Consider the following 26,751-nt stretch of genomic DNA (forward strand, 5'->3'; position numbering starts at 1 on the left):
TAATAGCCCTGTAACGCGCAAAGACAGTACTCCAGTGTTATACGCAGAGCATAATCTCTATAACTTAACGGCAAATTACACCGCATCTTGCCGCTAAAGATAAATCTTTTGTGGTTGATTATGGTGATGCTGTCGGTAGCGACGCCGTGGCAATCAGTGATCTCTCAACATAGACAACATTTCCAAGAACGCAAGTCCCTCTAGTTGCTCTCTATATGTATGCTCTTATGTACATGCCAAATTATTCTAATATCTATAAGATCACCGCCATTGTAAGACGGCAGTGATCATTCCAACCAGAGCAGCACCAATGACAGCACTGACACCTGACCATATGGCTAACTCAGTTCGCGTCGACACGTACGTCGCCTCTCTAGGAATGATTACACCATTATCTCCGCGACCAGCAAAGACGTTACATAGAAGTGTGAATGCGTCGCTTGCCGACCGTATCGATAGTCGACGGTGCTGTGACAGGTTGTCACTATTCGGTTCGTCAGGCCGTACGTCATCTGGAATAAATACTGCTGTCTCGCCAGTAACTAGAGAACGCTCTTCCGCCCCCGTGACTTCATCTGCAGTAGCAGCAGCAGAAGTTGCGTCTTTTCTCGCCATAGCCTCTTGAATAATACCCTCAACTTGCTCCTTTGTCAAAATCATATCTGTCCCCAAAATGTTTCTCAGCCGATCCTCAAACGATCCAACAAGTCTCTTCCGTTTCCATGGCTCCAATCCCAATTGCACAACCACAAATAGCATGACGTTGACACCCATTAACACCCACGTGCCCCAGGTCGACGCTCGGCGGATCTTGTCAGACCATATCTGCTCCTCGTGATAGCGCGCCAAAATCGACCGGGTTAGCTCAGCCTGCGCATCATCGGCTACGTGTTCAGCGCGGGTGAGTCGCTCGTGCGCTTGTGCCTCTGCTTGCTCGTTCGCGTGATCGGACCGGTAAAGTTCGGTGAAGCGTTCGAGGTCGTTGTGACTCCATGCGTGCTTGCGTTGCAGCAACTCGTTCACTTCGCGCTGCGACGCTGAGCGACTTGCTATGGCAGCAGAGTAGGCTTCCTTTGCTGCCTTGACTTCGTTCCGAGTTTGGTTTAACAATTGCTCTAATTCTACCGTCAGCAATGGATATACGCTGTCGTAAGGAAGTAGACCTACCTTGCTTCTCTATCGCTTTCCGTAATAATTCAATCTCGCTGTATCCTGTTAAGTCATTCAACGTTTTTCCAGCAGTAAAAAAGGTCGCTTGCAATAAATCCAACTTCTCCGACACCGTCCTTGCCAACTGTGACCTTCTCGCTTCAATTTTTGACGGCAAGTTATTCAAAACTTCTGTCGCCCGAAACGGCGTGTCCGTTATGTCAGGCGATGTCTGATCAGGAGGAGGGGTATTCTCTGGTGATACTGAATCCGTTGACGGCCCTTGTGTCGGCTTGCCCTTGTGAAGACTACCAAAACTGGAAAAATCTCGCCGTTGCCAAAATTGAGGCCCTGGAAACATTCGATAATGCGGTTCCCTAATGCAATATCCTAGATTCTCTGTGCCAGTAATTGAATCGCGCCCTGTGATGTTCCCATATTTACTCCTGGATACGGATGCATATCTGATAACCTCGACAACATGTTGCAGTCCGCGACGGCCAAACCGCCATCCGGGTCCGTTCATTACCAGTTACCTGCGAGCAGTGATCCACACGGTAATATTACCAACACGAGTCGGTCTGATAAAATTGATGGGCTGATCCAATTCGACGTATATCGTCGTGACCTGGGGTTTTCGGGGATTGCGATGACGGCGAGGTTACTTGTTTGAGGCTCTAATGAACAATTGGCTGGAACGATATGCAGGGGTCAAAGGTCCTGAACCGAGCCCCGCCTATGCTTGTCTTTCCAATTTAACCGTCTTGCTTACGTTCGCGGTGTCTCCGTCGCCGCTAGTCGACGCACAGAAAGATCGTTGCAAGGCAATTATTAAAAAATATAATTTATCTATCTAATTCATCTAACCTAAACCGTAAGCCTTCATAAATATCCAGTATATATACACAAAATAGGAACTGCTCTGCTTTATCCGCCCAATAACCGTGACTGACCCTATACCCCTATGCAAAGAAATATTAAAACATCCAAACACCGCAGGACAAGACCACATCTACTGTAAATGCAAAGTTAAATGTGAAACGGACGAGAACATGAACTAGCAAAGACGAGTAAAACGCAAAATTTTCCACAATACTCCGAATTCATATGTCATGAAGAAATCTTGAAATATTCACTAGCATGCCTAGACCAATTCACGGACCAACTGCACACTGAAACACTGAGAATGCCACACTCAGCACTGTCGATCAGATTTTTCCTCCACACAGCGTTAAGTTAACTGTCATTCAGCCTTTTCTTCCGAGTCGGAATTAGCTCCGGATTTTGTCACGTCAGTGGGTGACATACTATTGGCATCGTGACCCAGTGAATGATGGAATTTCCGATCCCGCCGGTTTAACGATTCCAGTGACTCGGAGACCGGAACTTTTCGACTCACGATTTGAGTAATAGGCACAAGTGATGAAGGCTCAGTAATAGGCAATATCGCCTCATTTCCCATGTCGATTTCGTCGTTGGCGGTATCCGTGGGAAACACATAGAGGTACCAATATACAAGCGCGACAAAGAATCCGCCACCGACAATATTTCCGAGGGTCGACAATATTAGCGACTTCCATATAAACAAGCCAACCGATATTGGTGCACCATTGATCATACCAATCGGCACTAAGAACATGTTTGCAACTGAATTTTCGAAGCCGACCGCGACGAAAGTGAAGATTGGAATCCATATACTTATCACACGGGAAACTACCGTCCGCGATAAGAACGCTGTGTAAACACCGACACAGATGAGCCAGTTGCAACCAATTGCTCTCACAAAAACTGTACTCGCGCTGGGCACTAGAACTTTATCGTTGGCGAAGACAATAGTGCCAGTTAAGTAAGGGTCGGCCGAAAGAATGTGACCGTAGTGTGCTATGACCAGATAAAATAGCGACCCTGCTAAATTTGCAAAAAATGAGACCGTCTGAGCTTACACAGTTAGGAATTTCGCTGGTTCACAGTTTGGTTCAATCCACGACACTTACAAAACAATAAATCGATCTCCATAAAGGTATCTTCCGCTGCAATAACGCTATGGAGAGAAATAGGACATTGCCGGTAGAAAGCTCCCCACCAGTCAGAGTTGACATAACAAGACCGACTGGGAAAACAAGGCCCAGAAGCAATTGCACGACGGCTGGATTTGATTCTGATAGTCCATCACAACCGCCCTTTACCAACAGAGTGACTAGTCCGCCAACCGACACTAAGGCACCTCCGATGAAGTTCCGTACTATCATGTAATCTAACCGCTGATATGCCTTACTGATGCCGGTGCTTAGTAGAAGCATTGCCGCATCGTCTGCGTCGAGATGATCTGATGTAGACTTCGGTTTGCTCATTGTGAGGTACGTAGCCCGTTGCCTATCGGGAACTCCTTGGGATGAGGCGTATGGAAAGGAAGGCTCAACTGATGGAAGGACGTGGTGAGATTGAGATACGGCTCGTGTAGCGACACATCGAAACTGATGAAAGATTAGCCGTACAAGTGGGCAGCAATAAACGTCGCGGAGAATTACAGCAGGAAGTTGAATTCCATTAGCTTACTCCAAGGGACGATAATCGACTGAGACGCTGAGTGAAGGTAGGGAAAGCAGAAACTGAGCAGGCGGAAGCTTCCTGTGAACAACAGGACTAACAGGGCTGCGTGAAGAGAAGAAATTTAAGAAATAGCGGACGGCGATTTGTAGACAGCAGCGGATGCTCAGGAAGGACCCCAGGTCTGGGCACTTTGCATGCTCTCGTAAGTCCATACTGCTGCCTGACGGTTCGGAAGTTCATCGGAAGGTTTCGCACCATGAACTCGTGCGTCATTTATGGCGTTCGTCTTCTGTGGCGCGTAAATACTAAATCTGGATAACAATTCCCGGCATCCACCGAGCCGGTGGACCACCTTGCTGTTGATAGCGTAGCGTCGACGCTGAGGCAAGTACTAAACCCTTGAGGCTGGTCTACTGTGCTAAATTTGGAGAAGGTTGTGCACGACTCTAGCGTTGCCACACTTCATTCGCTCCGTACGGCGCACACCAAATCTGCATCCAAGCAACTCTCTCCGGAGGCAACTTAATCCCGCATAAGATTCCGTCGAGTTGCTTTCGCCACCCGTTATCGTAAATCGATAGACATCCTTAAGACCGACAACCCTTGAAATGCTCATCGAAAGACCATGTTTAGATAACCAGTCTACTGCCCATGATGATGTCCTTAACTTCAAAAAAGCTCAAACCTGGTGTACAGCTGCGTAGCAACGGCACGCCAACGAATAGTCTTATCTTTCCGGATTAACTTTCGGGGATAGATTCGGAGTTGGACACTGCATCTTATCACCTTAATTTAGACATATATGCCAACAACCCTAACAGCTTTGCCGTCCGACAATGACTCGTCAGATGTTCGCGTATCTGTTCCCACATAACTTCTACAATCCTTCGTAGAGATATTGTAGTGTCTTCACAAATATCCGTCTGTCAATCGTTTTCGTTTCGTTAGAGTGACTTCAGATGGTTATGGACTTATGGTCGCTACTCCCTAGTACAACCGGAGAGATTCATGTCGCATAATAACATATCGTATTTGTCGTTTGTGCCGGCCCTGAAAACCCAGAACCCGGCTAAAATGACATGGATGATCTGGAGTGGGTTGCGCAGTTAACGCGACGTCTGCCTCCTATAATTTCGAAAGATCTTCCAGACTCGAGTACTCAATGAGCAGAATTGATGTCTGGAGTTCTGGCCGAATTGGGTTTTCTTGACCCAATGTCCTTGCTTGAGACTCTCTGGAAGTGGTGATTACTGACTTGTCGGACAATACCAATAATGCAAAGAGAGAGGCTGGCATTGGAGTACATTATGAGCTGCAAAAGGATGCCAGTGCAAGCGTATTGACCTGTGATAAGTCACGCGAATTTGTTGCTGGGTAGCAATTGCTTGCTGCTGTTATCAATGGTGGACAGAGCAACCGGTGCGGATATCGCAAGGGTGAGGTGGTGCAAAAATTTAGGAGAGCTGGCTGTAGGCTGATCCAATGTACTTTATTCGCTATTTGTAATTGCTACAAGTAAGGTGCGGGAAAACTGTTTTTATTAACTCGCGCTGTCAGCCAGGCGACGCGTGCGGGGTCGGCCGCAGTCTCGGATCATGTTTCAAGGTCCTTTATCGCGCAGAAGTGGTACCGCCGCCACGAATCGCCGAAGAGCTGCCATAGTAATTGTTATATTTCAGCATAGTTGCGCTCAAGTAGTAAAGGTCGTGGTAATGGATATCCAATACACCTGCTATGCAGTTGTTTGTCTACCAGATCTTCCATTATAAGTCACGCATACTAGTCCGCAGTCCCAGTGCGGCTCAGACCTGAAAGCTGGTCAAAATATCATTCGCTGTAACACAACACAACACAACACATACCATCACGTTCTTGATGATCTGATCTATATTGGACGGGCATGACGAGTGCATATGCACGGTTTGGCGAGGTCATTATCGATTTCGAGAAGTTGAGCGATCAGGACCGGTAGGTAGATTCTGATCAATTGTTAGAGGAACTACTAACTTCAGAAATAGCATCTACATTAGTCAGTTACTGGAAACGAAACAACCGGATGAAATATTTAACAGAAGCGATTTGCGGTATTCTCCCGTTGTGTCGGTTGATGAGCTGTCTGAGGTCTGCATTAGAAGACATTGCTGGAGGACACTGATAATAATTGTCGACGCGCAGATATCCAAGAAAGCCGAATTTATATACGCGTTATACCATTTTATAAATAAAGAGGATATTGACCTCTCTACTAAGTGGAGAGCGTATTCGTCTGATTTAGTGAACCGCATATGCGTATGTTTGCGTCCTATTGCGGGGAAATGGATTTGGCACCAAGACGACTACGGTAATTTAGCCATTGGTGATTCGTTGAAGTCGTCACATAGTAACATCACACAGTTGAGACTAAAAGCCGATGGCGGTTGCAGGATGAATACAGGAAGACAGCACTTAAATTACTGTACGCTCTAGAAGAAATATTGAAGCACTTGTATCCCGTCTTCGACAATGTTGATCCTCAGCCGGTCGTGGAGGCCATTGCGACGTACTTACATCCAGGGGATCCTTGGGCCTTGTCTGAATCAAACAGAATTGCGAAGTCGCTGATTGAGACGTATACTCCAGTTCCATTCGAGCAGGAAAATATTGGCAAACAAATCTTAGCGGAAACCCTTCGTCCAATATTCAAGTCAGCAAAACATAAAAATGTGAGCTCAGCTGGCCGGCTCTCGACGTCGCGTGAACACGACCTGCAGAATGGGTTCAATTCGGACGAGTCGCCATGGACAGTACAACGCCCAGAGGCCGCGTCGTTGCTACATTTCGTGCTGTCTTCCGCAGACGTAAGTATCTTTGTTTTATCCTAGGTCATCTAATGTGGCCTGCTAATGGTTGCCAAGGCGAAATTTATGTCAGACAATTGGCCGCTTCTTGTACCGTCCATTCTCGCAATTATCGATGATCCCGATCCCGTTTACAAAACACGTGGTTGTTCGATGCTTCAATTGCTGCTTTCGAAAGCGAACGTGCAGTTTATCCTCGTCACCGGCATCGCAGGTATCTTCTGGGACGCGCTAATGACATGCCTAGCATATCTTCCGCTAGGTTCGTCCAACGTCACGGTGACAGAATCTGTAAAGCTTCTCGATATTGCATACACGGATCTTATCTTGCTATCGTCTATACGATCTCAAGATACGGGATCGAAAAGAATGTCCACCTCCCTAGTAACTAAAATAGATGACCGTGAAATGCAAAGACGACAGTCCAAATACCTTGGATCAATTGTCATGGAGGGCGTATACCTAGGCATGCGACTATGCGGTGAGCAAGTGGAGATAGCTAACCTTCTGATTGACAAACTTGGGATCATCGCCAAGAGTATGGGCATATTTTTCGTGTTATATTTACAGGTTAGTGTCGGTACAGAACGTACCCACATTTCACTGGACGCGCGTAGGCTAACTTGACGTTAGAAAGTCATTGAAATTTTGGTAAACATCTTGTCGGACCCGTTTGGCACAGCATATCCACCACTACTACACACAACGTTAAATACTCTTAACGTCGTCATGGAGTCGACGGCACCCAGGGTAACAGGCTATCGATTTATGATTCTCAAAGGGCTGGTGTTTTGTTGGAGAAAAACATGCGCAAACGACATTTCGGAGGAGATGCAGAGTTTAAAGGACCATCTCCGAGCTACGACAACTGAACTTGCCGTAATAGTTAACAAGCAAGTCGGGGAAAGTGACTGGGATAAGACTGTTAGGGAGATAGGGAAACTTGATGAAAATCTGGACATGCTATTTCATTGATAGACACGGATGACGTTGTGTACCATAATAAAATGTGTGTGGTAATAATTGACAACTATTTTTATTATCACCAAAATTCCAAGAACGCCAATAAGCTGCCAACGCCACGAACCAGCCTTACCATCCTTAACCTCTTTCTGTCGTCCCTCCATTATACCTCCCTCTAACCCAAGTTTGATAACTTCTAAATCTTTTCGATTGCTCATCATCTGACGTTTTCATCGATGTCGCAATCTCTGGTGCCAAAATATGCTGGAAATATACCATGTTATCTTCGTCCGACACATAGTTCGAGTCAATTACACTAGGCAAGGTGCTCTTAATGTAATTTTCAAAATCTAGGTGCTGTTGATTATGTAGAAGTGCTTTTTTCTCCGCGATTCCTAACGGCGCAATGTCCGGATTTGTAGACAAATATTTCCGATATTCTTGTGCCTCGGAGTTGGTGACCGTCGGCTTCATAATATGCTCCACAATCTCGGTCATTCCCCGAATCTCAGTGTGAAAGCCTCTATCGTCTTTCTCACCGCCATAACACCAAAGGGTATCATCAAATCCGTCATCATTGTCAATAGGCAATGACGCAACTTGACTGTAATAATCATCGCTTCGCGACGACGGCGGACTTTCGGGTGCCGGAGGCGATGGAGAAGGACTGCGTTCTTCTTTAGACGCAAAGTCCATGAATCCAATATCCAAGAATTTGCGAGGACGACGAGTACTGATGACGCTTATGATGCTGCTTCGATCGTCTGCAATGCGCTCCTTTTCAATCAAGTCCTTCGTTTGGTGATCGATATGAAGTTGGCGTGGCTCGAACGGACTTAGGTTATACTTGCTATTGCCAACCACCCTACCAAATCATTAGTTCTTTTTCTAACCAGACTGAAATTAATTACTTTTCTCATACATTGAGGGCAAATATCGCAAGGTTGAATTTATGTTGTACTGAAAAACTTTTGAGAACGACGATAGCATTTTTGGCTTATAATACTCCATCCAATAATTGTCGAAATACCCTGAAGCGGACTTGGGAATTTTGATGCCGTTTCTCAAGACCGTCTCTTTCTCAAGACTTTCGATTTCACGGAGTGTAAGCGGCTTCTGAAGATGAATTGGTGTCCACCAACTTCGATAGCTTCGTCGAGGTGGTTTCTTGTCAGTGGGAACGCCATGGTGGAGATAGTAATCAGTACTTAAGTCCCACAGCATAGGCTGCCCCTTCTCAAACACATAGTTTCCTAAAAACAGATTGATCGCTTCCTGACGTTGATTGTCTACATTCAACATTAATTAAACGAAACAGTTCATACAGCAAGATATCACACATACCAACAAATGAATTACTGTAGTAGCGCCGGATACTCTCAATCACATCCCGTGAATGGCTAGTCCATTGATTGATTCGTCTATATGTTTCCATAGTATTCACTAAATGTGAGCCGCCGTATTGGAGAGCGATTGTATCTCCATGATCATGATACATTTCTGTGAGTAGGTTCACAGCGTCCGTATCGTAATTAACAGAATCTCCGCCAATGATTCCGAGAGCATGTAACTATATCCTCTCAGTAAACTATATTCTGTCGGATTAATTCAAGCAGTATGTAATACCTGATAACCGAGAGCTCTCTTTCCCATAACGAACTGTGCGGCGTTCGTGCGATCTAAGCAATCGATGCAGTTCGTTCGACACACTCCATTTTGTACAGACAGTGGCTCCGGTCCATTGTGGAAAATCTTTGTTGTCCTCAGAATCCGATCCGCATACTCTTCGAGGAATTCTATAACCTCTTGATCCCGACCTTTTGACGCTCGGCTCATGTCCCAGGACGTATACAAAATCTTAGCCTTCTCGGGGAGGAACTGATTGAGATACTGCAAACACTGTTCAAATTCGTGAAGCAGAATAGTTTCCCGCGGGGTCCGCTCGCGGGTCTTAATGAGATTGAAAACAATTACAGGCGTTCCGTATCGTCTAAACATGTCATCAAAGTGCAATGCGGCGGCACTGAAAAATGGATCAACAACGTTCACTGGAAGAGTCAGTCACTAGAAACCCTCGGATACGACACCAAATGTACTCACGTTCAATAGGAGGTTTCGGTGACATTCCACTAACGTCCTGGGTCCAAAATAACGGAATACTGCCTCTGTGCTGAACGAACGAAGTGTATCGAGTGTTCGCAAAGGGCTGCCCATCAAGAGCATGGAACGAAGTGGTCAGCATGTCTGAAACGATTTGTTCGGTCTCGACGTCATTCGCAACGTAGCCCTAATGACTTGTTTAGTCAAAGTCGCGTTGAGCACGTAGAATGCTACTCACTTGATCATTAGCGCCTCGTTTCAAAAAACGAGCGCCGGCGAAATAATGAGACCGTCTGGCTATTATAGCTATGGACACGTTATGACCATACACCGATATATCTGAGTCCGGTGTCAGCTTTGATTTACAAAACAACGCTCAGAAGAAATGAAGAATGAAACTTACTAGCCTGGTCAATAAATCCATGAATAATTGGCAGACACCAAGTTAAGACGTCTAACTTTGATGCGTATGCAGGTTTCAAGAGGTAATGATTCCAAACAAACATCTCATTATAATCAGAATATACCTTCCAGTCTTCTGCAGGAGCATTCAATTTTACACGCAGCCGCTCTCGATCTAAATTCCTCTGCAAAGTATGTGTAAGATCGTAGGAATAGCTGAAATAAAAGGTCTTGCTGAGGTCAAGATTCTGAAAAGTCGATAAAAATCTAGCTTCTCCAGAGTTCCTATGAGGTTTGCGATAGGTTGCACTGGAACACAGAGGGATAAGCTCTGTTGCGTCAATGTGATAGATATAATGTCCTCCCAGTAATGCTACCGCGCTTCGTTTCGTAATTACGGACATATAGTAGTATTGGGTGAACCTGATAAACCCAATCACTCCCCATGAAGTCAATCGCTTTGTAAGCCCACCGACTGGATTGCCATCTTGAATAGCTTCAAGCAGTTCAAGTATCTGCGAATGAGAGTATAAGGTCCCGTCTTGGGTCAAGGACAATTCGCCTTGATCCGCAGTCAGATCAATCTTAAGCACGCGAAATCTCGTATCATTCATGTTCGAACCAATGAGGTAAAAGCGGGTCTTCGTCTCGTAGAGCGTGTACTTGCACATACGGTTTAATGTTGCGTCACCAGGAGGCTCTTGCTCCTTGGTGACTGGTTCGTCAGAATCAATATTCTCGTCCGTGTCGTCATCTGCTGACGAGTACTTGTCTGGCACACCACCGTGTGTCTCGTCCTTCACAAAGTCAAATCCAGGAACAGTTTCTGGAGGCTTGCTGCTAGGAAAATGCAGGAATGGCAACGGCGATAATGGCGGTTTCTGAACATTGCTGGGTGGACGCGACAAATTGGCAGAGCCTCCGCCAGCGTGTCCTGACATTGTCGAGAACACAAGCGCTGGATCTGGGGGTTCCATGGCTTGGTTTCAATATTTTGTACTTGAGGTTCCTGAAGGCCTGAAAGTCCCGAGAATTGTCCGTTGTTAACTGTCTCCTGAATATATCGCCTTAACGAAGTGCATGGCAATATCCAACCCTGAACCTATGTGCACGGAATTTCACTTCATTGCATAACCAAACAAAATTGTGATAGAGAACGAGGCCAAGAGAGTCTATCTAATGTTCTAACACATTTGGCATTTATGCCGCATGTAAGCCGCTAACTGTCCATGCACCCCACCACGATTTCAGCTGCTAAACCGAATCATAAAAGCTACTGTGCGAAATTTTCATGACGACTCCAGCGTCAGGTTTGCTATTTCTTTTGACGATTCGTTAATCAATCAAAACTGTCGTCCGGATCGCTAGCTTTGCAGCTTCTGCAAACAATGGTGCGTTAACTGCTAATCGAAGGATTGAAGCCTTGTCTAACGTTAGTCTGTAGTCTGCAGCGGCCTCCATCGGTCCCGGGGCAACCACTGCGCCTGTAACCCCGAAGCGCGGCTATAGTCGAGAGCAATGGGAGTCAAAGTTAGATAACGTGAAGGTTTCCAAAGCGTAAGTGTTATTTTGACTGCTTTGCAGCACGTATAAGGCACTGTAGTGCAGTTCTGGTGATGAGTTTTACAAGTTGGGAATCTCTCTGACCAATTGCATGGAGAGAAGCATTATTTACTTGACCTCTGATATTATTTCAACTCGTTCCGTTATTAGATCGCAGATGTTGACAGTGCTATTGACTAACAATATCACCCAGAAATCTTAATGCGTTGGTTATGAACTACCTAATTATTGAGGGCTACCAATCAGCGGCCCTGAAGTTTGCTCAGGAGGCCAACATCTCATCGTCTGTGGCCCTAGACTCCATTGACGATCGCATGCAAATCCGTGCTGCTATCCATGGTGGAGCAATACAGGAAGCCATCGAACGAATTAACGATCTAAATCCAGAGGTAAGCATTAACATCTCCATTTCAAGATGTTCATTAAACCATGGCTATGATTAAACCGTTTTCATGCACCACTCATATGGTCACCGCCATTGATGAGAAAACAAAACCTTACTTCAGTCTTCAATATGAGCTAGTCTTTGTCATCTTACAGACACCAATATGAGTTAGTAGTTATGCAAAGTTACTAATTATATTTAGCTCCTTGACACCAATCCAGAACTTCACTTCTCGTTGCTGAGGTTGCAGCTTATCGAACTTATTCGAGAATGCACAGCGAGCCCGAACGGTGACATTCAGCCTGTTCTCAGTTTTGCAACTACACATCTGGCTAGTCGGGCTCAAAAAAATCCTGCGTTTTTGACTGATCTTGAGCGTACTATGGCGCTATTGTGTTTTCCGCGAGATAATCTGGCTCCGCAGCTTGCGGAACTAATGGATCCATCATTACGACGACAAGTTGCTGCGCGTGTGAACGAGGCTATTCTTGAAGCTCAGGGAGTTATGAGAGAGGCGAAGATGCGCGGTCTGGTACGACTATGGGGATGGGCGGAAAACGCGTTACGACAAGAAAAAGTCGACTTCCCATCATTGGATTTGAAGAATATTGCGTAAGATACTAAGGTTGTACTTCGGCGTGCAAGGGCATATTTGGGCAGTTGGGCGGTATCGGGCATCTGGTGTTATACTATATCATTGAATTTACTGGGGGCGCTTTAGTTAGTTATTCTCTTGAAATAAATGGGATTTTTTCCTTTATGCTGCGTTCAGCTAGGCGACAAAGCTATGTGGTAGCTATTGACCCCAGACTATGTATTTGCGTCAAATTCGTAATTTATTGTGCCGTACGTTATATCCGGGAATACAGACAACTATCTATGATTTCTAGTAGATAGATTAAACCCGGTGCTATGAGAAAGGTCGCGTGCTTGTTAGTCGGGATTAAACAACCATGCGGCGCTTGTGGAAGCCCCGTCAAAAATTTGCTAAACTCCCAACTATACACGACAAACTACATAATTCTTTGATCCTATTACAGGAGCTTCTCCAATAAGATATGGGTGACGCTGAAGATCTTAGACAACTGCGTGCAATTCTTACGAACGCGTCTGGTGACACGCCGTTAGCTCACCGATTCAGAGCACTGTTCTCTCTCAAGTCTTTAGGTAAGGAAGGCATCAACGAGGCTATCGACATCATCGGAGAAGGTTGGCTACTTATTTACAGCTAAATTTTGTCGGTATGCGGATCTAACAATATTTCAGCGTTTAACGACGATTCTGCACTATTAAAGCACGAGCTCGCATACGTGCTTGGTCAAACCAAGAATCGGCACGCTGTCCCGACCCTGCAAAATGTCCTAAAGGACCAAACCGAGGATCCTATGGTTCGCCACGAAGCTGCAGAGGCCCTTGGCGCTATTGGTGATAACGGAAGTTTAGTTCTGTTGAAAGAGTATTTTGAGAAGGATCCACTGGAAGTCGTAAGGCAGACGTGCGAGTTGGCCATCGCTCGCATCGAATGGGAGCACTCAAAGCTCTCTAAACAAGAAGTTCTTGAGGAGAGTCAGTTTTCGAGCATTGATCCCGCTCCTCCATTGCCGTTTGAGAACACCTCAGTGGAGCAACTGCAGAAGATCCTTGTCGATCAGTCGGCCCCCCTATTTGAGCGCTACCGAGCCATGTTCCGGCTGCGGGATTTAGGCACAGCAGAATCTGTCGATGCGTTGATTACTGGATTCAATGACCCCTCGGCTTTATTCCGCCACGAAATAGCCTACGTATTTGGACAGCTCTGTGATCCGAGGTCGGTTAGTGCCCTAGTAAATGTCCTCCAGAATGAGGATGAGGAGGGTATGGTTCGTCATGAGGCAGCTGAAGCTCTTGGAAGCATTGCCACCGACGATGTTATGCCAGTTTTGCAGAAATTCCTGCAGGATAAGGAACGCGTTGTTCGAGAATCAGCTGTTGTCGCGTTGGATATGTATGAGTATGAGAGGTCCGGGGAGATGGAGTATGTCTCTGTTCCGTCCGCGTCGATCACTGTTTAAAGTGTTCGGAATGCAGGTTCACGGTTTGTCAATCTAGGGTGCATGTGTTCTTCTCATTTCTAGAATTTACAGGGATTTTTGTTGATTTTACTTTTATTTGGTCACTGGATTATTTCGGGATTTCAATTTAGAACAAAAGTCTGCGATTTAGTGTATGGTTCCAGGTGTATCAATAGGTCGGCTATATAATGAAATTTGTGTTCCATGCAAAAGAGTAAATGATAATTAAGGCTAATGCCATGACTATTTGCCTGATGTGCCAATAAATACAAAGAATTCCCCGCTTGCGCCATTGTATTCCCGCAAAGAATAGAAAGATGCTGCAACTTAATTGTTTGTACTAAACTTATATCCACAATCGGTGCATGAATAGAAAATTGTAGCCTGTAGATGACCTTAGTCCGTTTTCGTCTACTTATGTACGGATTACTTACACCCTCATCGGCACTACGGAGTTGTAGTGAGTAGTATTGCATCTCCTCCTTGCCACACTGGGGGCATTTCTCTTTGATCTGTAATCCTGATCAGTACTTAAGTAAATGGCAATTAATAGCTGATTTATTTACTAACCGTAGCACCTTCTTCCGTCTGTTCGTCCCTGTGTAACGTTGTCTTTACGACTGATCTCTTCTGGCGTAAGCTAGACGGAAACGCCGTGTCCGAAGATTTTGTAGTAACAGTCAAATTCGCAAAGTCTAACAGATTTTGTTAGCTCCGGGGAAATACCAAACTAATGCTATGGCAAAGACATGTCATACCTTTGGATGGGTACGTGGCACTGCACTGACCGCAGCTGAGGACTTGGCTGGAGGCGGCAATACTATCTAATAGATTGCCACAATCGGTGCAAAAAATCAAACTTCCAATGACCGACATCGTGGTGTCAATAATGCTAGCGTGTGCTATATGTCTTTTTGTCTTAATTTAACCTCATAGTTCTTGAGCGACATCTACCGGTGGGAAGATCTAATTTTTTCGCCAGGGACCAATTAGAGTTTGAAGGTTGTCAGAGTGCGACACCACTGTCTTGAGCAATCTGTGATACCAGTAATAAGTCATTTTCAGAAACGCGAGTTGATATATCAAATTTCCTAATTCGATCGTCATAAAAACCTGCGGCTCACAAGTCAATGCTACATTACTTATAAGACTACAAGTTAGAGGCATTGCACGTTGTCCTGCCGGCTTGACAGCTACTCACTTCATCACAGATCCGCGCAAAGCAGCTTTCTGATCATTGCTCAATTACCATTTATCATCTCAGCGCGAGAACCGTGCTTCTGCTATCTGCCCACGACCAGCGGTAACGGGGTGAATGCAAAGTTGTCCTCTGGGTGATCTCAATTCATACAAGCATAAATAATTCACCCTGCTTCCATATAACGCCTGGAATAGTTGAGTACACAGGACGTATCGAAGGGGAACGTATGAAGGGAACCATGACGTTCGATCACCGTACGGAAATATGTCCAACTAAAGGAGAACATCTATATATATAATTGACTGTTGTGTGTCTATTATTGCATTTTATACAACTTTGTATTAATGTGAAAACGATCCGTATTAATACTTCCAACTGACAATGGTCCGTAGCTACAATGTTGCCTATATCGTAAGCGTCTTGCCGATGGAAATTAAGATTACAGTGGCGGGGTCCGCGAGTTTCTTGTTTCACGTCAGTTGTGAACGTTGCACCATATCTGGCACGCAAATCTGCATAAAGCTGCTGCACAAACCTGCAAACTTAAAATTAACGTGTAAGGAACCGAAACAAGCGTGGGCGGTTAATTCTCCTTAGATTCGCGAGCCGAGTTCAAGATTCATGTTGCATGCGTTAAAGGTCAGCTGACGGTAGTTTCAAACAATCTACACGCCAAATTGTTTGTATTTTGTATTGACTAGAAGTGGCTACACGTTACATTGTGTTCTGAAGTACTCCTAAAGCTCCAGCGCCAGTCTTCTGTTCGGTAATTTATCGTCGTCGTCGTCATCGTCGTCGTCGTCGTCGTCATCGTCGTCTAGTCATTCAAGGGTCCACCCCTTTGAACGACCGCTATTTCAGACTACTCAGGGCCTCTTGACTTCAGAGCAATGGCTGCACAGCTAACACAAGGAAAGCGGCTACTACTTCCCGGAATAGTGACATTTGCGATTGCAATCTATGCCTTGTGGTTGTTAGGTAAGTGCTACATCCGAATATTGCCTTACTATGTATTTACGAACATCTGCAATATAGTATATTCGCCTCCAAGTCCAGCATGGCAACCAAAGTATATACGAGACCGGAGCCTGAACCCAAATGTTACCAGTGAGGCAGATGACTTCTCTCGGCTACCGGCTCGTCGCACGCCCCGGTATGCGATTTCATCGAGCGTAATGACCGCTCGATTCGCACAATACGCCATGATGCTCGCATACACTCTACAAAAACACAACGACCTTGCGGCTTTAGATGCTGAACTGATCCTTCTTGTGCGTACGGACGGTAAGGATGCAGTTACCCCGCAGAATATTACTCGGTTAGAAAGCGTTGGCTGGAAAATAATGGTGGAAAAAGACTTGGACTTCGAGAACGTCGACAAGAATCAGATCAGACCATATCATCGATATAATCTTAACAAGCTTTATCTATGGTCATACACACAATATGAGCGGATAGTCTTTATCGACGCCGATACATTGTGCAAAAACTCAATTGCTGAACTTTTCCAACAGCCTGGAGGTTAGTGACGCGCAAATGCAGAGAGAACCCAGATGGTCAGCGGCTAATGAATTCATAGAAATTGCTGGTTCGCCTGATGTTTGGTGGGATATCTTGACCGACACGCGATTCAATTCCGGCGTCATTACGTTCCGTCCATCGATCGAGGAGTTCCAGAGTATGGTGAAAGCTGTATCCGACCCAAAGATGCACAAACCAAACGATGCAGATCAGGCGTTTCTTAATGCCTACTACAAGTATAGATTCCATGCTCTGCCATACAAGTACAACTACAACATTGTCATGTACCAGCACCATCGCAACACTTGGGATAAGTTTTGGAACGAGGCGGTCATTGTCCACTTTACTACCAAAAAACCAATGCCGACTAAATTTTGCAGAAAAGGCTGTAATGAGGTATGTTGACTTTGGCGTCTGTTACTGGCATAAATTGTGGTGTTGACCGTTATAGTGGGAACCGTCCGAATGGTATTCTATGTTATGCAAAGAGATGCTTGCATTCTACGGATACGAGAGCGAGTTACCACTCTTAGGCTAGGCTAGCCTTCTCGCAGTTAATGAGGACAAAATTGATATTGTACTGGAGAGATAATTACTTGGCTCCCGAAACGACTCGATTAGAGAATGGAGGATTCGGCCGTCTTAGCTTTGCACCGAAAGGAGTTGAATGCCAAGATGCCTTGTATGATATGGAATACAACGACTTAGTAGGTGTCCATTTGGCTGTATATTTGTTGGATTGTATGACTAGCATGGTGAGACTCATGCGTTGGTTGTGCGGCTTGGATATCCGTGCGCCTGCAGAATCGGTTACGTTTCACTAGATGCTTGTACTAGAATACGGATAATTTTGAATAATAATCCTTTCAAAGTCGGCCCGAGCCGAAAAGACTGTGTCATTGCTTGATTGCTATTTGATATCTTCAACTGGACGTCCGTTAAACTCTGGGGTCTAGGGTCTAGCTGGCTACCCATATCTACAACCCTAACCCTTGCCAGGACTGCGGTGGTTAGGGAAAATCGTTATCTGATAAGCTGATTGGAGACTAGTCATGCTTTATAATCAAGTTACAATACGCATGCATTGTAATTTCATGGTACTGAATTATGTCGTGTGTTAGAGTTATTGTCAAATGCGTTTGGGAAGTGGGCACGAATTTTCGGATATTTGTGGAACGAAATGTGGAACTGCGTTTGGGCTTGCCTGACCTTCACTCACATCTCGGTACTTTTAGCCACTGGCCATTGGCCGCCCACAGCAGACCACGAGGTCAATTGACTTAAAATATGACCTTTGAAGAAGTGCTATTCACTCCGATAGAGGTCGGCTCCGTTACACTCAGCCATCGCCTTGCATTCCCTCCAATTACTCGCTACAGAAACGACGACGATGGTACCCCGAATGAGGATCTCGCTGTTCCGTACTACTCCGAGAGATGCCTTGTCCCCGGCACCCTTCTAATTGCTGAAGCTACGGATGTGAGCTGGAGAGGCGGCGGATATGCGAACACTCCTGGTATTTACAGTGAACGTCAAATTGAAGGGTGGAAGAAGGTTACGAAAGCCGTGCACGACCGGAAAGGCTTTATCTTCTGCCAAGTGTGGAACTTGGGCCGAGTGAATCCGGGTGTTAAGCAACCTGACGTGTTTAGTTCGGGCGAGATTCAGATGCCTGACAGGCCAAAACCGAGAGCGCTTACCATTGAGGAGATTAGGGTCATGGAGGAGGAGTATGGCCAAGCAGCCAAAAACGCAATTGCAGCCGGATTCGATGGTATTGAGATTCATGGTGCGCACGGGTACCTGGTGGATCAGTTCCTCGAGGATGTGACCAATACACGCACAGACGAGTACGGTGGATCTATTGAAAACCGAGCTAGATTCGGTTTGAACGTAGTGAGAAAGTGTGTTGAGGCAGTGGGAGCTGATAAAGTCGCTATCCGGTTATCTCCTTTCTCCAAGGTTCAGGCTATGCGGATGAAGAACCCGTACCCCCAGTTTGAATACTTCGTCTCTAAGCTCCAAGAGCTGTTTCCTGATCTCGCCTATGTGCACATGGTCGAACCTCGCGCTGCGGGAAATAATGACCAGATTCCAGAGGACGGTGACACTACTGAGCCATTTAGAAAGTTGTGGAAAGGTGTTTGGATCACTGCTGGGGGATATACTCCTGAGAGTGCAAGAGAATATGCGGCGGCTCATCCGAATAGTATTGTTGCTATCGGGAGATACTTCACCTCAAATCCGGATCTGGTGGCTAAATTTAAAGAGGGCATTCCCTTGGCCGCGTACGACAGAAGTACATTCTATACGAACAAGGCAAGAGAGGGCTATCTGGGATATACTTATGCCCCTGAATTGAAGGGCAAGTACTACTAGTTGGCATTATGTCATTAAGACTTTGTTGCATACGGTAGGATAGACGAACTCATAGAGCATGTTATTAACGTTGTAAGTAAATAGAAGAGTATCAGCTATAACACAATAACTCCATAACTCCAGTGTCTCAGTCTATATGATATACATTGCACCAATATATAAACCATTGCATTTATATTTCCCCTAGCGCTTTGTCACAACGCGCCTTAGCTAGTTCCAACATTTCCTTCTCATTTGCTAAGACAATTAGGGCATTTCGTTTCTTGCTCTCTTGGTCAGTCAACCCACGACTGGCAACCTCCTCCGATATCACATAGTCATACTCTGTCGAAAAAATACCACCATCTGAGTATCTGTCCCATCGCCGGCTGAGAAGAACTCGTAGAGTTTCAATTACGTGGCGAGCCGTTTCCGATAGGCGATGTGAGAGTGAACTTTGGGAGCTATTGAAAACACTGAGAACGTCGCGATAAGCATTCGCACTTGGAGTACCTCCAGTGAGCACGCAATAGAGCACGAGCCGGTTCCAAAGATGCACGTTTGTCCGTCCACGCATGTCAATTTTCAGTTCACCTTCTACATCGTGCCCTGTGCTATCTCCGTCGTGATCGCGACCAAGGTCGTACTCATGCTCAGTGCTCTCTTCCTCTTCGCTCATGTCCTCCCATTCATCTTGCCCACTAGGACCGTCCACTTCCTCCACATGGGCATCTCTACCGACATGGGCCGCTCCATCTATCATGTCATGGTCCGCATTTTCGTGTCGACGCCACGGAATACCGTTCTCCCTATACAAAGCGCGCATTTCCCGTTCTAACGATAAATAGTCGTGAGCATTTCGCCGAATCGCAAATCCGTACTTTACAAGTAACTGAGCACTTGACAGCGGACCATATGAATTGAAAACTTCTTTCTTTTGCTCTCTAATCAAACCTTTCTGAGAGATGACAATTCGTTTGTGGACTACAATATCGCAGGTATCGCTGTCCTTATCATCATCATTGTCGTCCTCGTCACTCTCGCTACATATGTCGTTGATGTCAAAGTTATCACCGTCTTCGATGACTGGAGGCTCGGCATCACTCTCGACCTCATCTTCGTCCTCCCCAGCTGCCTCTCTAAGAGCATGTGCGTCATGCTCGCAAGTGTCATTACTGCCACACCACTCGCACACTTCATATCTCGTCTCAAAATGCACGTCTTCATGATCCGAATGGTTGAACAAATCCGCAATTGGACATAGACCAAGCCCAATGAACGCGTCTATTTCAAAGCATCGCGCTGCGACAACCGACAGGGCATCTGCGAACGTCTTCTTACTGATGAAGTCCTTCCAAGAAATATTTTTGCCAATGGCGGCTTTTATGACATCTCTTTGAGACTCATAAAAGGGCGTTGCCACAGTATCGTACATTTCCAACAAATCTTCGTCGGCTGCGCGCAATATATCGGCTGCATCTGTATCACGAACCCATTCCTGCTCATTGTGCCCCCAAAACCTCAAACACGACTCTTCTCGAATCGGTAGCATATCCAAATAGCGATACCACGGCGATCTGTTCCCCAGTGCTTTTTCAGTCAAGTATGCCAAAACCAAGCCAGCCAGCGACCGTTGTTGGTCATCTGGCAATAAGTTGCACAAAAGCGACGAGCTCGCACTCAACACGGCGCTCTTCGGAATACGAGCAAGTGGCGTATTTCGAACAAGTGAATTCTTCACGTCCGAGGAAAGCAAAATGTGGTAACCTCGCGAAGGTGAGTAACAGATATCTAGGTACGGTGAAACTTCGATGTCATTTTCAAGCACGAAGTCAATGAAGTCCGGGATTTTCTCCATGTCTAGTCAGCTTGTCAACAAAATCTGTATCAGACTTAATGTAATATACGCGCATACCACCTATACACATCCAGGCGAAGAACTATACTAGCTGGTGCGAGAAAAAGAAAGCGAGAACTACAATTAATGCTTACCGCCAGCTGAAGCAGGAGAAAGAAATTTTGCCTTACCCTAAGCCGCATCGGGTTGCGAAATAGTGCGACTCAGGGGCAATTTAAAGTTTAATGCGGCTTTGCTCTGGAGGTTGTTTCCAACCAGCCAAACTATCAATGCTCCTCTATCATGGCACACCACGAGTTAAGCACTCTGCTCAGTCTCTCACTGTGCTATGTGCCGTTGACAGCTTGCGGTCGCTCAGATGGGACGGCTGACCGTTCTCGGACATGGACATAACGATCGCCAACTTCAAGTTGTAAAAGAGCGCATTCTTCGATATTGAGGAGCCAAATGGAAGATGTGAATCTCGTCACAAAATACTCATGTTTCGCAGTGAAATTCTCGGTCGGTGATCTCACTAACCGACGTAAGCCGCAATATAAGGTCTTAGATCGAGATGTTGTTCAAATGGCTAGTTCTCCGTTCCGAACTTAAGGCAACTTGGTCCCATTGTGTATATTACAAATCATCAATTTCCAATGCAAAAGAGTCCTAAATCAATATAATACATGCAACAAAATGTCTGAGTGGAGAAAGATTCCTAAGCAAGCAACCGCAACCAAATGCCAAATTATATACGTGCGCACATAAGCAAATGAATATCTATACATGAAAACCCGATCCCATTTTTCGTACCGTCCGGAAAATTTAACACGACATCAAATAATTAGATAAATAGCATATAAAATTTCTCCCTTCAGAACTTCCAAAGCAAAATATAAACAAAATATCCGATATGCATCCATAACCGAATTCCAACCACATCTATGGCACCCATTGCTTTTGTATCTTAAATCCGCTTCTTATACATGGTGCGAAAACTCGAACCAGACAACGTCGTGTTAACGCTGATCCTTGGAACGTCAACGACGGTGTTTGTCTCATCGTCGATAACAAACAAATCTTCCGGCTCCTGCGGCTCCGCGGGCTCGCGTAAATCAGGCGCCTCGACCGACATGTCCACCTTGTCCTTGTGGGCATTGACGTTCTTCTGGGTGAACAAGACACGGACTCGGGAAACCACAGCTTCGGGATAACCCTGGGCTGCCATCAATGCCATGACCTCGTTCGCGCTGTCCATCTGATTCATGGCAATATAAGCACGAATCATGGCCTCGAATGTCGACGGCTCGGCCTTTGCGCGATGGTAGACGTGGTCGAAAAGCTCGCGACTCTTGTTAATATCCGTTGTCGCCCATCCTCGGATTAACGTGTTGGCCATGTAGGCGGTTATGCCGATCTTGTAGCGCTCTCGCATGCTCTTGATGATCGTGTCCGTTCGCGCCACGGCGTCGTTGGCGATATACGACTCGATCAGCGCCTGGAACATGGTCTCGTCGGGTTTGACATGCAAATTATTGACGACGTCATCAAAGAGATCCTGAGCACCATCGAGAATCTGCTGGACGCACCCCTCGGCCGCGATTAGCGCTGCGTAATGCTGAGTCGTGACAGGCTGCTTGTCGTGCTTGATCATACCCAACACCCGCTTTGCGGCGTCCATATCGATTGGCTCAATGGTCGCGAACGCGTCGATCAGCAGCTTGTATGTGTGCGAAGACGGTGTAATAGCAAGCTCGCGCATACGACTGAAGTAGTGCAACGCCCTTTCACGGTCCCTCTTGTGCGTTACGTAGAACTGCAGCATTGTGTTAAACGGCGCTATCCGCGGCTTGTAATCCCGCGCAGCTTCCATTTCCTTGAACAACTGTTCCGCAGTGGCCTCGTCACCAGCACGGCAGCAGGCGCTGATCATCGTACCATAGGTGACTGACGACCGTCGCAGGCCGATCTCTTCCATCTGATCGAAGTAGAACAGCGCCTCCTTTAATCGTCTCGCCTTGCTCAACTTGGACAGCAATGCGTTATATAAGAATGTAGTTGGTGCAACCTTGAAAACTTGTGACTCTTTAAACAACGCAATAGCCTCGGCTGCCTCATCGTGCGATCCGGCGAGTTTCAGCTTGAGAATTAAATTGGCGTACGACGCCGCATTTGGTGCAGTGCCCATGTCCATCAGCTTCTGCTTAAAGTCGACGACCTTATGCTTGTAGGACAGTGCTTCCTTTCCCTCCGCCTGCAGATACATGTTCAACATAGCATTGTAGATCGAAGACCAGACGAAATAGAGAGACGGAAACGCGGTAAATGGTGGAATAGTAGTCTGTGAAAGATGGTAGACCTCCTCTGCTGTCTGAACGGAACGCTGTGTAGCAGCATATGTGATAAGCTTGACTATTGCAACCGGAGAAATAGCACGACCTTCCTGATACTGATGCCTCGTATAGTCCATGATTCCCTGCACCGGTGCCTCGACAATGATCCTCCTCAGCACTTCACGGGTAACTTCTGCCGAAGCACCGATCATCTGATCGACCACCCGCTGCTCCTCATGGTATTCTCGATTGCGAGCGGCGCTCCGATATCGCATTGGAATGTTGTTGTCGTAAGCTATGGCGACTTGTGCAGGCTGAGGTACGGGGTACTCTTGATCCGCGGAAAGCATCATCTCGGGCAGGTAGGCATCTGCAACAGGAACCGGTACGGACACATTCAATATGGGCGCGGCGAGAGTGACAAAATAGTTTGTGGATGGACTCAGCAAAATGTTCTTCTCGCCAGCATAGGACAGGAGATCGCTAAGACTGCTGACAGTTTTCTGGACGAACGGTGACAGCAGACCGGTGCCGTCGCTAGACTCTACGACAAGTCGTGCGTGCAAGTAGATCAATCTCGATACATCTTCTCGTGAAGGATAGAGACCCCTTGCGGTGTCATTCCAGAATTGCGTGAGAATCATTCCCAACAGCGAGACCATTTCTTCGCCTGGTCTTCTCGGCATGAGATACGAGGGGTCGAGCCACATAGCAATGCGCACTATTCGCGAAAAGATAGCGTCCGAGTCTACCAAAGTACTCCATTTGACGAGCGACATCATGCGCATGAGAGCGTCCTCCCACATGATGCTGTACAAGTGCATCTCCTCGCGTGACCGCCACCGCACACCGACATGGGCAGTAGAGACGAGAACAAACGCCTGGTGGACATTATCTTCCGTTGACAACGGATGTTCGAGCAGGTAAATTGCGGCGTCACGGACTGTGTGCATCTCAAGTTGGATCTTGTTTGCAATGACCGAATCGAGAATTGAGAGGACTCGACTGAGTCCGCTCGCAGTCTTGAAGGCGAGGCAGGCGTTCAAGTAGTCGCATAGTGAATTCGCCCACTCCATCTTCATACCGTACCGTTCCATTATATAGTCGTACACTCGACTCGCCTTCTCGATATCCTTTTCACACGATGCAACTGACAGTAATGACGCCATTGCAGGCTGCGACGGGTGCGGGAAATGAGTCTCACTCACGGAACGTAGCAACCATTCCCACGCAGCTTCGTGGTCGTTCGATACTAAGAATCCTTCCATCAGCGCGTCGCACAATGGCTCGCCAAGAGGCTCCTCATTTGTCTCTTGCGTGACCTTCTCAAAGAAGTCAATCGCATTGTCGGTCTCGCCGCACTTGAAGTACGCCCGAATGAGCTCTGCATATACGCGGACCTGCTTAGCGTCCTCGAGATATGACTTTGCGGCCTCCTTGTAGTATGCAAACACCTCGACCGCGGAATTGATGTCGCCAGCGGAAGCAAACAAACGTATCAAATGAATATATGTGCCAGCGTTGTACGGCACGTTCGGCTTTTCAGCTTCGGGAGGTTCGAGTACAGATAAGACCTGAATAGCGCGATTGACTTTGCCTGCCTCTGCACACGCTTCCAGGAGCGCGTTGTAGACCTCGATGGGATAGTCCTGCATTCTCACCGTGACGCTTGCGAAGAATAGGTCTAAAGCAAGATCAAGCGAGGGCTCATTGGAGAGCGCATCCATCAATTTGTCAAACTCGGGCAGAGTCAATTCGTTGCGAACCTTCACTGACTTGAAATTTTCGGCCAGAATCTGACGAGTGTTCATGAACCGCTGGACAAGTGTTAGGATGACTGTGGAGTATGTGGAAACATTGGGAACGATATGATGCTGGAGCATGTCCGCGTACACTTCGAGCAGATACGACTCGCGGCCTGCAGAAGGCGTGACCTGCTCGCCGCTCGCAATCGAAATTAGAATGTTGTTGTATGATGCAAGAGTCGGCACGGTTTTGCTCTCTCGCATGAGCTCATAGTGAGTCAAGACACCGGTGAAATTCTTGGTGGTGAACAAGTTCTGGATAACCTGTTCTGACTCAATTGCTGATAAGGCAGTGTTGGGAGTCGAGGCCAACGTGGCCGCTTGCCACGAAGGAACATACGGATCAAATTCAAGTGGTAATTGCTGTGGGAGCTCGGCGGACAGTGGACGAGGCGGACTTATCGGCTCAGGCTCTTTGACTTGCTCCTGGATGAGCTGCACCGGTGATGCGTCAGACGTTGGCGGCGTCGGCGAGTCATGCGACTCCCGCTGGTGCGCAGTCGCTGGCCGTGAAAAGTGTTGATAGCGACGATAAATTTGGACCTGCTGTTCCTGAGACTGTACCTGTTGAAACGGTTAATTCTGAACAATATTACTACAGCACGTCAGGGAGACGTCACCTTCTCCGCAGCAGCGATCATGCTAGCGGCGGTCTCATCGTCAACCTCAATGAGTCGCTCCTCGTCCGAGATCTGACCGGGATCGACACGCTGCTCCTCCTCCTGCTGCTCTTTCCGTATTGACCCTATTTCTCCATCTTGTGTAATCTGCTTCGGGCTTACTCCTGATTTGGACAGTCGACGGTCGTGTTGGTGTACGGCATGTATCCCACTTGTCGTTTTGATCGGACTAAGCGCACTTGAAGAAGTAGGACGTTTCCCTGGCCCATTGAGTTCTGAATTAAGCCGCCTTTCGTCGTCATTGGACGACGATGAAGTTGAGACGGAGAGCGAGGTAACGTTGAACGACGGCCCATAGCTGGGGAACGCGGCGCCGTTCGCAGACGGATGGTTTCCAGTCGCGCCGGGACCGCCGGAGGTGAAAGATTGGTGGAAGCCTCTGGTGACGAGCTGCTGCGCCTGAGCTGTGGCCTGCTGGCGCGCGAGCTGCTGTGTCGAGACAAAAAATGCTGGCTGGGCGGACGTGGCCGTCGAAGCCACGAACAAGTTCTTCGCAAGCGCGGAATGGCGCGCAATTGCGGCAAACGACTTGAAAACCATTGTTACTATTCTACTCAATTGCCGCTATCATGCTGAGAAATTGGCAGTGACCGGACAGTGGGCACCGCGGAGAGCGGAGAAGTAATGAGCAGAATGCAAGGGAAGTCGCAGGGACGAGTACGAGTTGTAAAATAATACGAAAACGAAGGCACTGTCCAGTATGTGGAGAAGTGGGGCGCAGAGTACGATGCGCAGGGCTGTTCGCTGCTCACAAACTACGGGTGCAAAGTGCTCCGAAAGTATGGCTATTTTCCAGGACGTTCCGGGTAACATCTAAACAGAGTCACACGAAAAAAACACGGCTGAATGAGATCATCGTGCGTTGTCAGCAGCCAAACAATCACGAACTTTGTGCCCTATCATTGCCAAACCAGCGCGAATAGTCCGCAAACACAGCGACATGGTCAATCGGTAGTTCGCACGCCGACGCTTTCCCGAAGAAGGCTCCCTGTTGCAGTCCAACTACTGCATTTGTT

General features: G+C 46.8%; 11 protein-coding genes across 11 annotated transcripts; 5 read left to right on the top strand and 6 right to left on the bottom strand.

Moving 5' to 3' along the window:
• Nucleotides 1-261: 261 nt before the first annotated feature.
• On the bottom strand, nt 262-1,510 carry POJ06DRAFT_191642 (Mdm33 family-domain-containing protein; the record flags this gene model as incomplete). The annotated part of the gene is made up of 2 exons (XM_056184852.1): nt 262-1,115; nt 1,168-1,510. 2 exons carry the CDS (start codon nt 1,508-1,510, stop codon nt 262-264), a joined length of 1,197 nt encoding a protein of 398 aa, XP_056047220.1.
• Nucleotides 1,511-2,199: 689 nt separating this feature from the next.
• On the bottom strand, nt 2,200-3,708 carry POJ06DRAFT_6879 (Formate/nitrite transporter-domain-containing protein). Its single transcript, XM_056191399.1, has 3 exons — nt 3,678-3,708; nt 3,144-3,623; nt 2,200-3,082 (listed from the first exon to the last, which is right to left on the bottom strand). The coding sequence occupies exons 2-3, from the start codon at nt 3,498-3,500 to the stop codon at nt 2,393-2,395; spliced, it is 1,047 nt and encodes a 348-aa protein (XP_056047221.1). The 5' UTR covers nt 3,501-3,623; nt 3,678-3,708; the 3' UTR covers nt 2,200-2,392.
• Nucleotides 3,709-5,209: 1,501 nt separating this feature from the next.
• POJ06DRAFT_242763 (uncharacterized protein) lies at nt 5,210-7,532 on the top strand. Its single transcript, XM_056186263.1, has 6 exons — nt 5,210-5,667; nt 5,718-5,820; nt 5,875-6,040; nt 6,094-6,536; nt 6,594-7,106; nt 7,170-7,532. The coding sequence occupies exons 1-6, from the start codon at nt 5,600-5,602 to the stop codon at nt 7,509-7,511; spliced, it is 1,635 nt and encodes a 544-aa protein (XP_056047222.1). The 5' UTR covers nt 5,210-5,599; the 3' UTR covers nt 7,512-7,532.
• POJ06DRAFT_217332 (SacI homology domain-containing protein) lies at nt 7,533-11,103 on the bottom strand. The gene is made up of 7 exons (XM_056185555.1): nt 10,003-11,103; nt 9,838-9,938; nt 9,600-9,786; nt 9,126-9,547; nt 8,844-9,069; nt 8,422-8,788; nt 7,533-8,364 (listed from the first exon to the last, which is right to left on the bottom strand). Exons 1-7 carry the CDS (start codon nt 10,976-10,978, stop codon nt 7,638-7,640), a joined length of 3,006 nt encoding a protein of 1,001 aa, XP_056047223.1. The 5' UTR covers nt 10,979-11,103; the 3' UTR covers nt 7,533-7,637.
• A 176-nt stretch (nt 11,104-11,279) lies between these two features.
• Nucleotides 11,280-12,709, top strand: POJ06DRAFT_242766 (CTLH/CRA C-terminal to lish motif domain-containing protein). Its single transcript, XM_056186264.1, has 4 exons — nt 11,280-11,392; nt 11,446-11,558; nt 11,758-11,953; nt 12,152-12,709. The coding sequence occupies exons 1-4, from the start codon at nt 11,390-11,392 to the stop codon at nt 12,563-12,565; spliced, it is 726 nt and encodes a 241-aa protein (XP_056047224.1). The 5' UTR covers nt 11,280-11,389; the 3' UTR covers nt 12,566-12,709.
• A 238-nt stretch (nt 12,710-12,947) lies between these two features.
• POJ06DRAFT_242770 (armadillo-type protein) lies at nt 12,948-14,201 on the top strand. The gene is made up of 2 exons (XM_056186265.1): nt 12,948-13,158; nt 13,216-14,201. The coding sequence occupies exons 1-2, from the start codon at nt 13,008-13,010 to the stop codon at nt 13,998-14,000; spliced, it is 936 nt and encodes a 311-aa protein (XP_056047225.1). The 5' UTR covers nt 12,948-13,007; the 3' UTR covers nt 14,001-14,201.
• On the bottom strand, nt 14,202-15,044 carry POJ06DRAFT_242771 (DNA-directed RNA polymerase I subunit RPA12). Its single transcript, XM_056186266.1, has 4 exons — nt 14,759-15,044; nt 14,571-14,695; nt 14,435-14,512; nt 14,202-14,384 (listed from the first exon to the last, which is right to left on the bottom strand). The coding sequence occupies exons 1-4, from the start codon at nt 14,874-14,876 to the stop codon at nt 14,328-14,330; spliced, it is 378 nt and encodes a 125-aa protein (XP_056047226.1). The 5' UTR covers nt 14,877-15,044; the 3' UTR covers nt 14,202-14,327.
• Nucleotides 15,045-15,645: 601 nt separating this feature from the next.
• On the top strand, nt 15,646-17,618 carry POJ06DRAFT_242773 (nucleotide-diphospho-sugar transferase). The gene is made up of 4 exons (XM_056186267.1): nt 15,646-16,179; nt 16,237-16,722; nt 16,781-17,118; nt 17,174-17,618. Exons 1-4 carry the CDS (start codon nt 16,092-16,094, stop codon nt 17,258-17,260), a joined length of 999 nt encoding a protein of 332 aa, XP_056047227.1. The 5' UTR covers nt 15,646-16,091; the 3' UTR covers nt 17,261-17,618.
• Nucleotides 17,619-17,728: 110 nt separating this feature from the next.
• On the top strand, nt 17,729-19,187 carry POJ06DRAFT_6969 (uncharacterized protein). Its single transcript, XM_056191414.1, has one exon. The coding sequence runs from the start codon at nt 18,010-18,012 to the stop codon at nt 19,099-19,101; it is 1,092 nt and encodes a 363-aa protein (XP_056047228.1). The 5' UTR covers nt 17,729-18,009; the 3' UTR covers nt 19,102-19,187.
• Nucleotides 19,188-21,103, bottom strand: POJ06DRAFT_6974 (uncharacterized protein). The gene is made up of 2 exons (XM_056191417.1): nt 20,996-21,103; nt 19,188-20,940 (listed from the first exon to the last, which is right to left on the bottom strand). The coding sequence occupies exons 1-2, from the start codon at nt 21,006-21,008 to the stop codon at nt 19,274-19,276; spliced, it is 1,680 nt and encodes a 559-aa protein (XP_056047229.1). The 5' UTR covers nt 21,009-21,103; the 3' UTR covers nt 19,188-19,273.
• Nucleotides 21,104-21,492: 389 nt separating this feature from the next.
• On the bottom strand, nt 21,493-26,362 carry POJ06DRAFT_242775 (uncharacterized protein). Its single transcript, XM_056186268.1, has 2 exons — nt 25,676-26,362; nt 21,493-25,619 (listed from the first exon to the last, which is right to left on the bottom strand). Exons 1-2 carry the CDS (start codon nt 26,273-26,275, stop codon nt 21,885-21,887), a joined length of 4,335 nt encoding a protein of 1,444 aa, XP_056047230.1. The 5' UTR covers nt 26,276-26,362; the 3' UTR covers nt 21,493-21,884.
• Between the last annotated feature and the right edge of the window lie 389 nt (nt 26,363-26,751).

Source organism: Lipomyces tetrasporus, assembly GCF_029532465.1.
Source record: "Lipomyces tetrasporus strain NRRL Y-64009 chromosome Unknown POJ06scaffold_1, whole genome shotgun sequence".
Lineage (NCBI taxonomy): Eukaryota > Fungi > Ascomycota > Lipomycetes > Lipomycetales > Lipomycetaceae > Lipomyces > Lipomyces tetrasporus.

Bases quoted from the DNA above. Each gene is read 5' to 3' on its own strand.
- POJ06DRAFT_217332 (XM_056185555.1), bottom strand. From the start codon at position 10,978: ATGGAACCCCCAGATCCAGCGCTTGTGTTCTCGACAATGTCAGGACAC. The intron at 9,548-9,599 runs GTGAGTACATTT...TGACTCTTCCAG, and splicing joins ACCGAAACCTCCTATTGAAC to TGAACGTTGTTGATCCATTT. The intron at 9,070-9,125 runs GTATTACATACT...GAGAGGATATAG, and splicing joins AGAGAGCTCTCGGTTATCAG to TTACATGCTCTCGGAATCAT.
- POJ06DRAFT_6969 (XM_056191414.1), top strand. From the start codon at position 18,010: ATGACCTTTGAAGAAGTGCTATTCACTCCGATAGAGGTCGGCTCCGTT.
- POJ06DRAFT_242763 (XM_056186263.1), top strand. From the start codon at position 5,600: ATGACGAGTGCATATGCACGGTTTGGCGAGGTCATTATCGATTTCGAG. The intron at 6,041-6,093 runs GTAATTTAGCCA...AACATCACACAG, and splicing joins TTGGCACCAAGACGACTACG to TTGAGACTAAAAGCCGATGG. The intron at 7,107-7,169 runs GTTAGTGTCGGT...ACTTGACGTTAG, and splicing joins TTTTCGTGTTATATTTACAG to AAAGTCATTGAAATTTTGGT.
- POJ06DRAFT_242773 (XM_056186267.1), top strand. From the start codon at position 16,092: ATGGCTGCACAGCTAACACAAGGAAAGCGGCTACTACTTCCCGGAATA. The intron at 16,180-16,236 runs GTAAGTGCTACA...TCTGCAATATAG, and splicing joins CTATGCCTTGTGGTTGTTAG to TATATTCGCCTCCAAGTCCA. The intron at 16,723-16,780 runs GTTAGTGACGCG...ATGAATTCATAG, and splicing joins ACTTTTCCAACAGCCTGGAG to AAATTGCTGGTTCGCCTGAT.
- POJ06DRAFT_6879 (XM_056191399.1), bottom strand. From the start codon at position 3,500: ATGAGCAAACCGAAGTCTACATCAGATCATCTCGACGCAGACGATGCG. The intron at 3,083-3,143 runs GTAAGTGTCGTG...GTGTAAGCTCAG, and splicing joins GGAGATCGATTTATTGTTTT to ACGGTCTCATTTTTTGCAAA.
- POJ06DRAFT_242766 (XM_056186264.1), top strand. The intron at 11,559-11,757 runs GTAAGTGTTATT...AATATCACCCAG, and splicing joins AACGTGAAGGTTTCCAAAGC to AAATCTTAATGCGTTGGTTA. The intron at 11,954-12,151 runs GTAAGCATTAAC...AATTATATTTAG, and splicing joins TTAACGATCTAAATCCAGAG to CTCCTTGACACCAATCCAGA.
- POJ06DRAFT_242770 (XM_056186265.1), top strand. From the start codon at position 13,008: ATGGGTGACGCTGAAGATCTTAGACAACTGCGTGCAATTCTTACGAAC. The intron at 13,159-13,215 runs GTTGGCTACTTA...ACAATATTTCAG, and splicing joins TATCGACATCATCGGAGAAG to CGTTTAACGACGATTCTGCA.
- POJ06DRAFT_242771 (XM_056186266.1), bottom strand. From the start codon at position 14,876: ATGTCGGTCATTGGAAGTTTGATTTTTTGCACCGATTGTGGCAATCTA. The intron at 14,696-14,758 runs GTATGACATGTC...AAAATCTGTTAG, and splicing joins TGCCACGTACCCATCCAAAG to ACTTTGCGAATTTGACTGTT. The intron at 14,513-14,570 runs GTTAGTAAATAA...TCAGGATTACAG, and splicing joins AGACGGAAGAAGGTGCTACG to ATCAAAGAGAAATGCCCCCA.
- POJ06DRAFT_242775 (XM_056186268.1), bottom strand. From the start codon at position 26,275: ATGGTTTTCAAGTCGTTTGCCGCAATTGCGCGCCATTCCGCGCTTGCG. The intron at 25,620-25,675 runs GTGACGTCTCCC...CCGTTTCAACAG, and splicing joins TGATCGCTGCTGCGGAGAAG to GTACAGTCTCAGGAACAGCA.